General features: G+C 43.4%; 1 protein-coding gene across 3 annotated transcripts in view; it reads right to left on the bottom strand.

Annotated features, from left to right (window-relative positions):
* LOC146687678 (zinc finger protein 521-like) overlaps positions 1–16,555 on the bottom strand; it is an 87,260-nt gene that overhangs the window by 26,819 nt on the left and 43,886 nt on the right. For 2 of the 3 annotated variants that reach the window (XM_085438191.1, XM_085438192.1), the window contains exon 6: positions 16,264–16,296. The exons of the other annotated variant lie outside the window; for it this stretch is intronic. In XM_085438191.1, the coding sequence (XP_085294317.1) occupies positions 16,264–16,296 (33 nt within the window). The remainder of the gene's footprint in view (positions 1–16,263; positions 16,297–16,555) is intronic. 3 annotated transcript variants of the gene reach the window in all.

Genomic DNA, 16,555 nt, shown 5'->3' with positions numbered 1-16,555 from the left:
TCTTAACCACAATAAAAGTGATAACAACTAAACAGAGAAATAAGTTTAAAAACAACAATGGGGAGGGAGGAGACAAAAGGGCTGAGAAGGCGCCATTTCCCTCTGGTGCACACAAACAGCAGGAACCTGTGAGCTTGTGACAACACCTTCAAACATTTCTGTTACTTTCACAGAAATATCTGATGCTGATGCTCCAATGTGATGCTTCTGCAGCAGTCTTGTCCCAGCGCACATTCATCTTGGCAAGCTCTTGGTTACCAAGAAGAAGAAGAAGGAAAAAAAAGGGTTAGAAAAAAAACCCCCGCTCTCCTAACTGACTGTGTTTGACATTTGTCATGACAGGAATACAGTGAGAGAAGGAAAGAGAAGAGGAGTGAGAGATGGGAGGGGAAGAGGAAAATGGAGGAGTGGCAGAGGGTGATCGATGTGTGAAATTGTATGTGTGAAAAAAATAATTCTGCATTCTCCGGGTTTGTTGCAAGTCTCGTTTTTTCATGATGAGGAGGACAGAGGGGGGTTTCCTGTTATTGTCACGTTGTGTAGAGAGCTCAGGGTCGCTGTACTAAATGATTCACAGAAAACTGAATCTTTTACATTGGCGTCAGCAATTCAGCCGGGCGCCCTTGTGGGGGAATTCTTTTTGTGTGTTTTTATTGAAGTCTGCATTGAGCGCGCCCAAAAGCTCTGACAGGGGGCCCCCGAGGGCGCTTGTCTTCACCTCCAAATCATAAGACGGAGAGACGAAGCTCCCTCTGTGCTCTAAATTATACCCCTCAACACCCCCTCTTGCACACAGACTTGCAACCCTGCCCTCCCCACCCAAAAAAATAAAACACAGAGGCAGAGAAGAAAAGCCTTCAGTAATACACTCCCAGTGGAGCGCTCCACGATCGCTCCGCGCTGCCGGAACAGCTGACAAGCTCGATGCGGTGGGTCCGTTCCCTGCGGTCTGTCAGAGTTGGTGCTACAGCATGACGGTTAGTACTTCTTCTCTGGGGACGGGCCTTCTTTGACTGCCCCTATGTGCCCCTCATATGACGGGCCCCTCCGCTGACCCATGGAAGCTCCGTGGCTTTGACCCAATTACTGTTGCGGGTAGGTAAAACTCTAGGTTAGGTGCCCCCTTTTGTCTCGTTGCCTCTCCCTTGCTCCCCGGTGATGGCGAGACCCATCTGAGGCTCCTTTCATATTCAGAGGAGGTCAGGGGGAACAAGCAGAAAGGGCAGAAGGAGGCGAGGTTGTTACAAGAGGGTTGGTGTAATTTGATCGCCGGGCACAGCTGCATAAACATGGGTATCGAGGAATTTCTGTCTACTTGATGGGATTGACTTTGCATGAATGGCCCCTATTTCCCCTCCAAAATGGGCCATTTTCCACATGTCTCAATGAATATGACAACCTCTCCAGCAATACGAGTGCAGTACCGAAACTGCAAAAACCAGCTCAGGGTAGCTTGTGCCTTTTTTCGAGCTGTGAAACTCACCCTCTCTGGCTGTCTTTGTTAAAGACCTTATCCAAGTCCTGCTGCCTGAACTGTCAAAAGCAGCCCCATCCTCTCCAAAATTCCCAAACAAAATAAACCAACAACCGCTGGCAGGGTCAGAGGGCAGCAGCTCTGGGTGCCTGGACTCTGGCGAGCCCTCTGATTGGTGGAAAGGGCAGTGAGTAAAAGGGAATCTTTTCAAAGTGAAATCTCCAGCTGATGGCTTAGAGCTCCACACCCCACAGTTTGTTTCTCTTGCTGCTGTCAGGAGTTTTGCCCGAGCCATTTGGAGGGATTAGAAAAAGTAGGGAAGGAAAAAAAAAAAAAACCTCAACTGGGCAGATCGTGTGTACTGTAGGGTCTGAGTGATGGCTCCAGGACCCCTTGGAGAGTGATAAACCTTTGACCTTGACAGCCCCCTGTGGTGACCCCTGACCTCTGGCTTTTTGCCACAGACTCAGTAAGACAGGTGCAAGCAGGAGAGTGACCAGAGCCTCACTGTCTTGGCCAAATTTTCCCTCATTCGACCTACAGTACCTGTCCTGGAAGTCAGCACAAACTATGTAAAGGAGTAGAAACAACTGAAGCTACGATGTAACTTAGATTTAAGCAGGAGTGCATAGAAATATTAGCAAAGTGCACACAATATGTATTACATAAACCAAAATCTTTGTGAATCAGTAAATTATTCTAAGAAAAAAAATGCTAATAGGAAAAATGGGAGGGGGGGGCGGGGGGAATTCAGGCAAGAGTACAGAGGCTCTAAACTAAAGCCAGTTTACAAATGGAACAGTTCCATTTTGGAAAAAAAACCACTTTGTGAAATAATACATAATGTTGTGCAAGAAATCTAAGTGTGGATATTATTAAAGATGAAGCACAGTGACACGTCACACAGTTTTCTGCTGCACAGCGGGCACTAGCTCCAAGGTCGCGCCAGTCCGCGCCAGTCTTTCTGCAGATCCATTTCCTCTCCCTAGGCACTTCCCTCATGTTGTTGGCCTAGTGATTCAGTGCCTTGCATTAAGAGCAATTCACCTGCCTCCGGCGTCCCAGCGGCACAGGTCCCCTGGGGAAACCAGGTGGAGCATAAAAAAGTTCCACATATGGTAAAGTCAAGCTGCTTGGAGGCTGCCGTGTGTCTGCTGTGGGGATAGAGGCTCCTAAAAGGCCCAGCTGGTACTTGGAAAAGGGCTTCTGCATTACTACACCTCAGTGTCTGTTTGGGCTCCCCTTTGCAAAGTGTTGGCCGGTGCACATGACCAGCCATTTTAGATTTCTCCCTCTACCCCGCCTCATCCCTCGCTCCCTCCTGTCTTCCAACTGGTTCTGTATCCAATTGAACATTTGGTCCTCCACTGCTGGTTAATCAAATTCCTCCATCTGGCCCCCTTATCCCTGTGGAACACAAAAGGTGCAGCCTGAGCCCGGGTCCAAGTGCATATTGGGAGGGAGGAGGGGGGATGGAGACAGGGACTGCCTACCTAACTTACACAGCCCAGTCAACTAGATCAGGTAGAGAGCACGAGGCCAGGCCTGATCGTTTTGGGCAAACAGGAACAGCTTGGGACTAAGTATCAGAGCCCTGCTGTTCATATAGAGCTCAGGGACTGCAGTGGGTTCATATGACAGTAGGAGGGTTTTATGAGCTAATACCTCCACATACACTGTAGAATACAGAATAGAGTGGAGCCTAAGTACTACTGGCTACAACAGAAGGCAAACACTGCCCTGAAACACTCATGTTATTCAGTCTCCATGGCAGTAGAGGGCACTGCTCTTATCTAGGAACAAAGAAAAAAGAAAGAAAAGGGAAATAAAGACATTTATGTTAAAACTGCAACTTTGCTTGTTGTCTTCTCACACCGCTTCCTTGAGTTCAAAGTGTATCAGCAGCTAAGTAGCGTCTTTACTCTGATCAAAAAAGAGCTTTCTTAAGATATCACACAAAGCCAGCAGGGATCTTTTAATTCTCTAGAGAGACTATGAAGCCTTCACAAAATATCACATTAACTACACATTTATTAGAAGAGACCTTTAAAAAAGCAGTCCTGCCTCCAAAGTTAAACAGGTTTCAAAGTGCGCTCACTTCCACATAAAGCTTCCCTTACAACTTTGACACACGCAGCCGATCACGACTGCTCTTTGCTCTGATTCAGGAGGAGGACCTGAGGCGAGGTGAAGAAGGGGACATAACGTGAGTCACAGATACGGAAACACATGGCATCTCAAGTGCTAGCTCTACCCTTTCATAATATCTATTGTTTGATTTCTATTCATGTCCAACCATCCTCTCCCCTGCCAGGTGGCAAAACATGTGTCAATAATTAAACTGCTTTTACATAACAGGATACAGGAACACAATGCAATTTGCTCCCCATATTTCATTGGGCCTTTATGAAAGCACATGAGAGAGTGTAATTAATCAAACCACTGGAATATGTGAACGGCAATTTCCACTTAATGGCACTTACAGGGATTGGGTCCCTTAAGCACCACGTTCTATCTACCAAACGAGCGGGCTTCATTTTCATCTTCATAGTTCAGACAATAAAATCTGTGGATGTTAAACAACACCCATTTGACATTATGAAGTCAGAAAACAACATCAGACTGGATCCGTGTAGCCATGTAGGTCTTGTGCTTTTGGACACGCACACACTGTAGCAGTCGAGTGTGCTCCGGCCAAGTTCGGGGTGAATGCGAATGACTGTTGTGCTTGGATTTCAGAAATTAATATTGTTTTTAATGATCTTGCTTTGACCTCAAACCTGAGTGTATTTTCTGTATTCACTTAACCACGGGAGGCTAACCAACTCCCAGCCTGGGACAGGAAGAGGATCATTCACTGCTTTTAGTGGCTTTCTGTGAGAAGATGGTCCTAGTCTAAATGGCACCCATGTCCCTAAAAGTGTTTCTCTCTTCCCCACCTCTCTTTCTCTCCCTCTGCCTCTCCAAAGACTCCTCTAAGTGCAGCATCTTGTTTCAGTAATTCAGCCAGGGCAGAGACAGTGGAGAGAGGAAAGTAATCGATTTCTCTCTCATTTGGTTCCTCCTAGACTTGCTGTAAGGCCTCTTAGGGGAGTTCTGGACTATTGGACAGGACAATGTTATGGGAAAGAGTGTCATTGTGTTTAAGGTCATCGTTACACCAAGGTTTCATTTTGAGTGTATTTTTATTGGTGTATGGAACCAAGTAGACAAACAAACAATGCTGCCGCCATTTCCAGGATGGCAGACATCAAGATAGGCCAGCGCTGTTCATAATGGCAACACCATTTGAATGATAGAGAGAAATATCATGCTCCACAGCAACATGATCCACTGCAGAGATATTCTCAGAAAACTGCAGCTAAGTACTAAGCTTTTAGGTCCATAGGTAAATTTGCGTCTATAAAAAGCCACTCTTGCTAAATAATTTAGAGGAAATGTCTTTACTGTATGATCACTATTTCTGCTTCATGCTTCATATCATCTTTCCAAAGGAGGAATAAAAAAAAAATGACATGGAAGAATTGGGGAGGACTTCATAGTTTCAGCAGAAACTTTAAAAAGGTCAAAACAGAGAAATTCATTATTTTTACATCTAAATAATCATCATGGTGAAAAAAATGTTGTTTTTTAACATCTTATGCATCTTTAAACTGTGAGCAGGGGTACAATTCACCTTCTCTGACCCCTTAGGGCACCTTTGCTGGGCAGTAGTAGCGAAATCTTTAGCCTCTATTCGGCGAGGCCTCATCAACAGGTCGGTAGCTGCTTTAGCCAGTCTGCATCTCTTTTGCATCTGGGGCTCTTTACAGTGTCTAATCATTCATTCTGTGTTTCAACTCCATGCCAGCCTCCTAAATTCTTAATAACAGTTGGTAACTCTCAGGTTGGGCTTCCATTCATTTACATCTGATTGAGATATTCTTGCACAAAACCAATTAAAAATGCAGTTTTACTACCTGCACCTCTTGGCATGCATTATTTTCAAAATAGAGACCAATCTCGTGTGTCATTAGAGTGCGGCAGCTGCAATATAAACAAGACAGATCTATCTATTGTTTATTACCACCTCGGGCTTTTTACCCAGAGGGCAGAATAAGAAAGGGAGGGGCAGAGGTCAGCGTAATTACCATTCACTTCTTCCTTAGAGTCAGACAGTGCTAAGACATGCATTGGCAAATTCCATGGCAGCATCGTATATCACATTACCATAAAGCCCCAAAGAGCTAACCTTTGTTCAATTCCATTTGATTCTAAGAGAGGAAAACACTGACAGCCTCATCCAGGCCCGGTGTTTCAAGAGTTCAGTTGTTTGTCTTTCAGTCTTGTGACTGTTCTTGCTAAAGATGTGCTATTCCAAAAATAACGCGTCAGGGGACACTGGGGGATCACTGAATCATCCTGGGTAGAATATCACATCATCTGGAGAGATTCAAGGTTCAGTCTCAAATTAAGCCTGAGAAAACAAAGAGGCAGCTTGCCTTAAAAACATTACAAATTATTTATTTCCAAGCCTTTTTAAATAAACACCCTAATTTAATAATTGTATATTTTTATTCATGCCAACATCATCTATATTTCTAATCACAACAGCTTTATATTTTTCTGTGATGCCTGATACTGTGCCCTTAAAGAATTCACCTGAAAGCACTTTCCATTTCGGCTTCTGTTAACAAATAGCAAAGCACGAGCATTTGCAGCATCACCTCACTCTAATATGCTTTTTTTTGACTGAAAATACGAACACCGGTGCTGACAGAATGTGAAATACTGTTTCTGAGCAGAGGGGGCTTACTCCCAATGTCTTCAGTCATGCTTAAAGTCAATAGATCCAGTGCTTTGTAGCAGTCTTTAGGTGGCACAGAAGGACAAATGTTGCCATGGAGGATGAAAGAAATGCAAAGATGAGAAACGAGTAATAGACCACGCAGGAGAGAGAAATGCAGATGACAAAAAATAAAGAAATACAAACATAGGAACGGGCAGAAAAGGGGAAAATAGAGAAAAAGGCTGTGAGGAAAGAAAGAAAGAAAGAAAGAAAGAGAGAAAGAAAGAAAGAGAGATCTGTGAATTTCCTCTTCCTCCCCTGAGACCTCCCTTGATGCCAAGCATTCATCATCCAGCCTCTAATATCAGTTATTCTGTGGCTCCTCTGCTTACAGCAGAATTAATTTCTGCTTTAATTACTCTCATCGGCGGAATGCTGATGAAGGAGAGGGACGAGGCATTCTGGGACTCGGGCCTCATTCCACCGCTTTAATTTGAATGAATTCCACCCGGAGACGCTGGCAAACAACTGGCAGCCGAGCCCCGGGAGCCACTCTGGGACTGCGCAGAAGAGCTGCAGCCATGGCCCCCACCAACCAAGCTACCTTGTGTGTGCGTGCGCCTCTGTGTGTTTCCGTGCTTATGTGTATTATGCGGTGTGTGTGGATTGTGCGTGATTCCGAGTGCCGGAGTGAAAAGGCGTGGAGGAAGAACACACAAGATGAGGAGGAAAGGAGGGAAAAAAAACAGATTGATAGATTAAACGATGAGCGCCTGTACAATGTGTAAACGCGCTTGCAGTGTGTGAAGTTGCATGTGTTTTGCATCCAGACATAAATGTACTTGAGGATATGGGGCGAGAGAGCAGAACTTGTATGGAAAAAACAAACTGTAAATGATTTCATAGACACACGCACGCACGCACGCACGCACGCACACAAAGATTCAGTGCAAACAGCTCTGTATGGACACAAAACATATGAAATATGAACAACACCACTGACTGCAGCCCACTGTGCAACACAAGTGTTAGTTTGAGAGCAAAAATCATTAATACTTAATTTGATTATTCTAGATATGGCACATCACACTCTCCAACAACCCCCCAGTTCATGTATCATACAAGAACTGCAAGTATAAAAGAGAGAAGCAGGAATTAACCACACGAATAGGAAAAAGGTTGCGCGTGTGAGATGCACAGTCCAGATTTGCATAATGAAAATAACTGCAGAAACGGTATAATATCACACACAGCTACGTCGGCAGTGGATGAGAGAGAGTACGGCCATAATTGACTTCTCTCCAAGCCAGCTTGGTAGTTACAGAATGTAGCATATTGGATAAGGATTGTGATTGATTATGTTGGTCTGCCATAAAGATTCGTTTGATTAAATGTAACCATGGGTTTCTTTTCCAAGTCCTAATGAAGCAGCAATTTGAAACTGAGAGACTGGAGGTGAAGCCAGTCTGGCTTGCACCATCTATCTATGGTGATGATGATATAAGGCTTCAAAACAAGAGCCAGTGCAAAATGTAAAGATTTTTTTTTAAATCCAGTTAACACAAACGTATTTGTAAAACTCTAGTTTAATGCAAACAAATTTAGTATTAGTGTAGTGCCTCTAAAATGGGCTGAAACACGATTTAATGCCACTTAAGAATTAAAGGATATAATTCCCCATATTACTATTTATTTAATATGTATATATAAGACAGGGGATGCACACAGTCACGGTCAAGCCCGAAACATAGCCCGTTCCATTACACTTTTTAACATCATCCCACATAACACAATTCATCTCCTCCAATTTTATGTTCTGAGCCATCCCTCCGCTAGTTCAGCAGAGTGCAGAAAGGGAGGTAGGTGTGACCTCCACTGACCCTGAAACCTCTGGACAGGTGGGCGGTGGCCTATGTGCACTGTCCATTTTGGCAGCAGCTCACTTCCTTCCCCCGGCAGGTAGCTCGGGCCATGATGAGCAGCTGGGTCGCAAACACTAAGCACATTAATATCTTCTTAATGATAATAATCATTATGGCATAAGCACCTTCCCCAAAGTGGGAAAGCACACGAAATGTGCCAGAGTAGCATCGTCGTTAAGGTAAAAAAAAAAAAAAAAAGACAAGAAAACCTGAGATGAAATGACTCTTTTAATGGGCAGCAACTTACAGCCACGGATAACGCAGACACTAATGTAATAATGTGATAATGAGATACACCGATGACATTAGGGAGACCAAAAACTCAATGAAACCAGTGTGAATTGCTGCATGAAATCTGCACTTGAAACTGGCTTTGACACAATTATCAAATCAGATATAGATATCGTTGCATGTTAAATACACAGCGCATATATAAAAGTGACGTTATCAGAGAGCTACATGCATGCTTTAATTAGTACAAGCTACTTCTTTATGCCTCACATGCTTTTTTTTCTGGAGTTAGTGGTGCACTTTACCACCTTGTCTCTGCATGGCTTTTGGAATCCATGCTGCATTTCCCATATACTCGCCTCATTTAATATAACTGTCAGTATTCACCTATCATAGGCCATTATCTGTCTCATCCGCGTTCATTATTGAAGCTAATGATCTGTTGTCCTCTCTGCTCCCCATTGAAGGAGGACTACATTAAAAGTCTCTTACTAACTTAATTAGTAATTATAAATGTTAAAAGATTAATCAGCGAGTGAGTGGCTTAAGGTTTACGTCTCTAGGCAGCAGTGGGACGAATGGAGAGACAAAGAGGCCATGTCGCTTCAGTGTTCACACTCCACTGTCATGCGAGAAATGGAACAAGGTATCTGTAAAAGGAAATTGGAAGTGTGACCATTTTTCTTTTTTTTAAATTCATTTTTAATGAGCATGTTTGCGTATGCAAAGAAGTATGGCAAACAACGTGCTAGCTCGTGTGTTTTTAGCCCTCGTCTTTAAGCGACAACTGTTTCAGATAAACATAGCATTTCCTTTCTATAATCTGCAAGCACCACTCTAGAAGATATAATGCTGTTACAGGAAGCAGCATTTAATATGGTAACCTATGATGCATGCGGTACTCACATTATCTCTTTCTAACAAGATGGAAATAGATCCGCTTAATTAAATCCTGGGTGTACACTAATTCCTTACTAAATCTGCACCTCTCTGACAATTCTACATCAGCAACACCGCGCACTCAAGTAAACATATAAGCACTGATATCAACATTAAACCTTAATAACGCATAAGGCTTTCATCCAGGGAGTTCCTGTGTGATTTCCATTAATGTGAGGGGAATCGCCCAGGACCATCTCCCTGTTTTCCGGAGTGTGTTGATGCTCAAGCCGGGGGGTTCGAGAGGAAAACAAAAAGGAGCGTTAGCTGTGCTTAGTTGTGGGATGGCGGAGTTGCTAAATTTCTTGTCTGAACTTGAGCCACACTCGCGAGAGAAGCTATACTTTTATTTACTTCGCCGCTTCGGTCAAAGGAGACGGAAAACACTCATATATAATGGAGACGGGGAAACATTTCGCATTTAGCTCTGCCCTCAATCCCATGGAGGAGAATTGCTGGTGCTCTGACTGTTGAAGTCTTATCACACAAGACACGCAGAGTGGGGTGATAGTGGGGAGGCTGGCGGGTGGCCTGCAGCACCTGAAACCTATTAGAGAGTTTTGGAACATTCCACAGGGTTCTTCCACTTTGGCCAGAGGGCATCATAAAGGTCCTCGCAAAGAAGTTTCATGCGACTCAGATGCTGACAAACAGCCAGCAAGGTGAAACACTAAAAACTGGATATGGGAGAGTTTGATGAAGAAAAAAAAACTGTGTTATGTTGCTGTGTTTAGAGAGGAAACATGAGTCTTTTAAAGTCCAAAATGGTCTACATTTTCTGCACTTATATTCAGAAGGAGTTTGCCTCCATAAAAGAGCTGATTAAACACATTTACTGTTGGCAAGCAAAGCGAAACTTTTGTCAACTTTTTATCAAATGGTTTGCCATCTGGATTTAAAGCAGTAGGGGCCCAATAGTGTGCTGATAGTAAAAATAAACATGCATAAACACAGACATAGCTTACTGCCAAATTTCTTGACTGCAGCCTTGCCTTTCATATATATATATATATATATATATATATATATATATATATATATATGCTGTGAGGAAAGAAAGATATATATATATAGATATATATATAGATATATGTGCGTGTGTGTGTTTTAGTGGTACCAATGCCCATCACTTTGGCTGGATTTGTGTCCATGCCTCAGTGTTATGCTCACTGGGTTTAGCTCTATGGGTGTCTGTGGCCTCTCCTCTGGCCGCCCGTGTCCATTTGCTCTGCGGGTATGGCAGGCCTGAGCTGACAGATGGCCGCCCCTCTCCATTCCGCTCCAGAGTAACACAGTAACTGGTTTTTCCTCCGCCGTTGACCTTGCCACAGCCAGCCAGCAATCCAGGCTGGCACTCGGCCTGTCGAACAGGAGGGTAATGAAGTCCAGCGCTGCTCACATGATTATTAAGGCTTTGACGCTGGGGGGCCTTTCAGAACCCTATTCCCCTCCCCGCTCCTCCCCTGTCTACCATTCACACAGCCAAAGTTTGATGAGGATAGTCATTTGTTACATGGTACTTTGGAAAACCACCATTGTGGTCCATAAAGCTAAAACTTTTTTGCGGCACTCTTTTGTTCTCTGTTTGTTTTCTAAAACAAACCTCTCTACACCTATGAAGCTTGCTTAATAACAGCTTTGAGAACAACACTGGAAGCCATTTCTATTCAGCAGCATATGATAGCTACAGAATGACATTCCAAAAATACGCCAGGTAAGAGCCCCTACACAAAGTTAGGTCATATCTATCACACTACTGTTGGTGCTGACAACCTCTAAAAGCAGTGCAGTTCAGTGGTTGCACTCCACTTCATTCTCACTGCAAGTCTCCCTTACCACAAGCATCTCTAGGCACGCCTGGAACCCAGGTCCCATCAGGGCCAGAGTGGGATTTGAGAGGTGTAGGTTGCAGATCTGACCTTTACTAAGGCAGGACTGTCTGTTTGCACTTCTCCCATAAGCCCCCCTCCAGTCAGACTGCTAAGCAACCCCAGCAGACCAGGGGTGTGCATGCACCTCCGGCCTTGGTGACATCTTAGAGACCATGGGGAGGTGGAGTAATGCAGAGGTTAATTCTGATCATCCAGTATTTATGGGCTTCACTTCAGAACAAGGGTTGGCATTAACACTCTAAAGGAGACATCTCTCCTGTATATCAATAAAACATAACAGAAGGACAGGGAGAGCCTACCTTTATTCAGGTCGCCAAAGTCCTTAACTAAGCCTAGGATGGGAAAATTGGAAAAATATGCCAGTGAATGTCTTTAAATTCAAGGTATTTAAATCTAAATGCTCCTTTTGAACTACTATTAGTCCCGTACAACGATTAACTCAACAACTGAGCAGATTTCAGCCAATCACTGGCAGGAATTTGCCCCAAGTCACCATGGTGACATCAACCTACCAATTGCGATGCAGTCAGGGGCAGCAAGAGTTCGCCCGGAGTTTGTACAAACAGGCTGTATGAACTGAGAGCATCAGATATTTTCTCACATGTTGGCCTAGTCTGTGAGGTGTGGGGAAATGTCAGGAAAATCAATAGATAAGGACCACATCAGACTGAGCTTGTCTGGCCTAGCAACAGAGCATCCCCATGGTGATGTCAATTACCTCTGCTTTACAACAAAAACACCAGGAAGAGCAAAACAGTCTCTGCAATGCTGTTAAACTTTTAATACAGTCTCCTGGTTACATTGAGGAATTTGTAAAGAAAAAAAAAAGAAAGAAAAAAAAAGCCCAACTTTTTCTTGTTTTCCATCCAGACAGGTAAGTAACACAGTGGGTGCGAAAATCTTATTGATAGCTCTTTTTTATGCAGCTCGCTCTGATTTCTATTCTCCTCATGGACCCCACATTAGTCAGGGAGAGGTATAATGTAACGAGCAGTAAGGTGCGCATAATTGCATATTAGCAGCAACACACTTGGCTGCACGGGAGGTGACTATGCTAACGAACAGAGAGGCGTTATTAATCACCAATTAATAAAAGCAGGCAGATATCACGCTCAGCATAAGGCATGCATGGTTTCCTTTGTTTCCAATGGCTGGTCCAAACCTGTTCTCTTATTTATTTCATAAGATTGATCCTGTTCCTCTGCTGTGTTGTTTATTGAGTTCTGACTCTGATTTAGCCCCCTAGGAGTCAAATGAGGAGTGTTTGGTCATGTTTGTTAACAGATTACATGTGTATGTGCTCTATGAATGAGCTCTAGAAACGGAGGGAACACCATCAGACGCACCTAATCAAAGAGGATTATAGGAAAAGAAACAAAGAATGAAAATACCACATTCTGCTTATGTATCAAGAGGGAAAAAAAGCACTTAATGGGGTAGTAAATGTGTTTCCACCAGGGCAGAGACAGTGATGGAGACCATATAATCAACATACACTGGTCAAGCTGCTCTAGGGGCCCAAGACAAGAGGATATGTGTCAAGGATAATTTGCGGCCCTTAGCAAGAAACAAAACAAGGCTTTCAGCTTCAAATACTGTTACAGTGTGCCTCCTGTCGGTTCTTCCAATAACAGCCAACACAGTGTGTTTTGCCAGGATGGAGCTCAGTTAATATGAAAATGCAAACGCTAGATACTGAGACAGAGGAATATTGAGAGATAGTGGACAGGGGGAATGAGAACGAGAGAACAGAGCGGAGGAGGAGAAACTAGAGGAGAGCTAAAGGCCTCTCACTCGCTCTCCTCTCCAGCTCTGTAACGGCCCACAGTGCCTGCTTCACACAGAGCGGCCAGCTGTACAGCAAATGTGCCTTTCCCTCTCTGCCCCCGAACCTTTCCACCCCTCCAGTGCCCCCCTTTGCCTGGGCCGACCAGGCCACTGGCTCCACTCTGAGAGAGAAGCCTCCTCCCTGACTTGGCTTCAAGCTCTGTGCTGTCACCAACCCAAAAAATCTGTAGAGGTGACCCCAAAAAACACTTTTTTGGGGGGGGGATGTGGTTTGGTTTGTTTGTTTACAGTTGTCCTTCTCAGTACTGCCACCTTGGCAGTAGCTACTTGGAAAGGACAGAAGTGAGATGAGAATGAGATTGAAAGCAGATATCACAAAAAAAGCTAAACCCTCTTTCACCTTCAGAACCCTTTAAGACAGAGCCCATGCTTCAAAACATGTCAGGGCTCTGAAAATCCACACAGGGACATTTGAAACAGTGCGATAAATGGGCCAAACGTGCCCCCCATGAGGCTCCAAATGTCATAGTTTACACTGGGGTCAAAGTGAAGCAATGGGGTGGCATGATGGCATGCTGATAAAACCAAACAGGCTTTTGTGTCAGTGAAGGACCTTCAAAGGTCCTCTTAAAAAAAAAAGAAAAGAAAAAAAATGAACGGGGACTACTATTTACATTTTTTTTTTTTTGCAATGCAGTTATTACATCTCAAAATGAGAAATTTTTATTCACGAAGAGGCCTTTCTTCTAATCTCAAAGAAAAACAGAAAATTAAAGAATTGATAGTGACTGCGACAGCTGAAAGCTGTATAAATCTGTGTGTCTCTGGAGAAAAATCGGACACCCTCAATTCTGTAAGTGTGCCATGCCAAAAAAACTCTAAACTAAAGAGTGGCCAGCTGTCTTCTGGCCTGCTATTAAATTGCTCCTTGGATGGTGGCGATATCATTTTTTTCTCCATAGGAGTATCACACCAGGTCCCCAAACAGAGCGACCAGCTGTACAGCAAATGTGTACTGATCCATCTGGGCCCTAGCAGGCTGCAGCCTCCATCTTAAGACACGTGGGGCCGTTCACAGGCTTGGCTGGGGCTGGTCCGCAACACACCCTTCTGCACCCACGGCTACCTCCGTCCCTTTCATTTACCTCCATTATCATAGTAAATGTTGAGTAGCTGAGCACCAGAGCTGCCCTTTATGTCTGAACCAGGAGCGTCATCATCTGAGTGTAATATCCATGCATCAAAATGTGCTGGCAGTCGGACAGAAGAGGCAGCCGCGACCACTTCGGCCTGATGGGAGGAGGTAAGGGGTGGAGGCTCATTGCGCCGGGTTTGAGGGAGACTATTGTATTACAAAGGCAGCTAATGTGGACTCGTCTGGGTGAGACGGGCTCAGGTTTTGTTGTTCCATACACTTAGCACTATGGTTATGTCACGGCACATCACTATATATAGAGTTATCAGTGTGAACTGACACCATGGAGCGGGGCATGGATGAAAACAACACCCCTATGAATCCAGCGTCTGCTCCATTACCTACGCTAATAACGCTGACAGCTGAGCGGAGATGACCCCAGCCCCCTGTTTCCCCTCTCCTGTGCAGATGGTCATTAAAAGGAGAAAGTGTCCCTTTTTTTTCTGTCGAAAAGATATTTAGAGCTTTTCCAAATGTGCATTTTTTGGGGGGTTGTTTTTGGCCCAAATTGGCTCTTCAGTGATTAAAGTGTGGGTTGAATTTAACCATGCTCCAAATTAAACAGAGCAATTTTTCAGAGGGTACGTAAAAGAACAAGATCAGCGCTTGAAACACGGCTCACATGTCGTACCTCACGCCTTGTCCATTAAACACATTTCCTTAACTTTACTTCATTCTGCTCTGTTTTCCTCTTGTTTGTTTGACAACTTCACATTACAATGAGTTTTGTTTTCTCCTTATTTTAGAGATCACAAAGCAAACGTATCTAACAGAAACCCTTTTGAGAAGGCAGATGAAACCCGTGATCATGTTGAATACAAAGCGATGGCATATCAGAGAAGTAAGACATCAGACAATAACCCAATCACCTATCCTCCTGTTATCTTAAGCTGTCTGAATTCCACTATTACGGGGAAACTGTGTGCTTGTGCGGCTGAAAAACATAAAATAACCAGTAGGGGGGTTTGTTTTCTACCCTCCCAGTGTGCTCCGTGCCTGCCTTTGCGAGAGAAAGGACTAATGCTGGCATGGTACTGTATTAGGCACCCCCAGTAGACTAGTGGGTGAGCAGATCGCAAAGATGAATACAAAATACACACCTACACACTCTCAGCTCATCTCTCTCTTTTGCAAATACACCGCAGCATCAAAATCACAAATCACATGCTTCTGATTGTTTATGCACAAACAGTGGGTCCCTGATAGAATTGCCTACCGGTCCTGATAGAATTGCCCACCGTGTTTAAATTCACCTGCGCCTAGAAGCGTGTCCCAAACAGAGAGGCGGTTTGGTTCCAGATCAATGAGTCTCTCTCCCACTGAAGACAACAGATAATGCAGTGTAATGAAAGAGCCGCCAAACGAGCTGAATAAATGAATGAATAAAGGAACGTGAGACCGGAATTCAGACGCCTACTTACTGCAGGCAAGAAAACCTGTTTTCCAATTGTCTGTTCCCTATAAATTATTCTGCCTGCATACAAATGACAACCAAAAGTAGAGACATTTTGAAAATGTGGAGCTTAGTCGTACACCAGCACTCTTAGCTGAGAAATCTTGCGAAATGAAATGCAAAATTTGGAATATTTCTTTTGATATTAAACACCGAAATGGCAAATATCCATTTTTTCAGTTGATTTGACGTCATAAAAGGAGAGAGCATGAAAGTATAAAATCTAGTATGCAGATCTCAGTCATCTGAAAACAGTACTTGTGTGACAAAGTACAACAGACAAACAAACCAAAAATACATATAGAAGAACTAGAGAAATTTTTACCTTTTTTTTTTTTCAGAAAATTGATTGATAATCTTTGGGATGATCAGAATGATCAAATCTGTTTGATATTTCAATATTTGAATAATCTGTGTATTTTATTTTCCACTACTTCAAACTACCTTAATTACAGAGTGGTTTGAAGTGGAGAAATTCAGCTTGATGCATGCACACGGACCATATTATACCATTCACATGCATGGAGAAATGAAGCTTGTGGGTTTATGAAAGCACAACACTGGGGATGCAGTTGATGGTCAAATAAAAAAATAATTCCACCTATTTGGTGATGTGATCCAGATACTTGTGAGCCTGAATGAGACAGGGTCAAATATTTTATTACATATCACATTTATTTTTAGTATGTGATTCATCTTTAAAAAGGTAGGAAAACACTGAAATTGGGTGAATTTTTCTTAATAATTTGCACACTGCGCGGGTGAGATTTTAACACTTAAATTGCATGCCTAAAAGATATGTTGATTAAATTTACGCTAGATTTTAGAAACACTTGGGAAATTTGGACAAACATATTTGTATATATTACACAAGCACTGTATTTAATGACTCT

This window comes from Copadichromis virginalis, linkage group LG18, assembly GCF_057382275.1.
Source record: "Copadichromis virginalis isolate Kocher_CV1m ecotype Utaka linkage group LG18, C_Virginalis_male_GT1.1, whole genome shotgun sequence".
In the NCBI taxonomy this organism is placed as follows: domain Eukaryota; kingdom Metazoa; phylum Chordata; class Actinopteri; order Cichliformes; family Cichlidae; genus Copadichromis; species Copadichromis virginalis.
The sequence above is the reverse complement of the archived record's forward strand: the minus strand, read 5'-3'. Positions and strand labels throughout refer to the sequence as shown.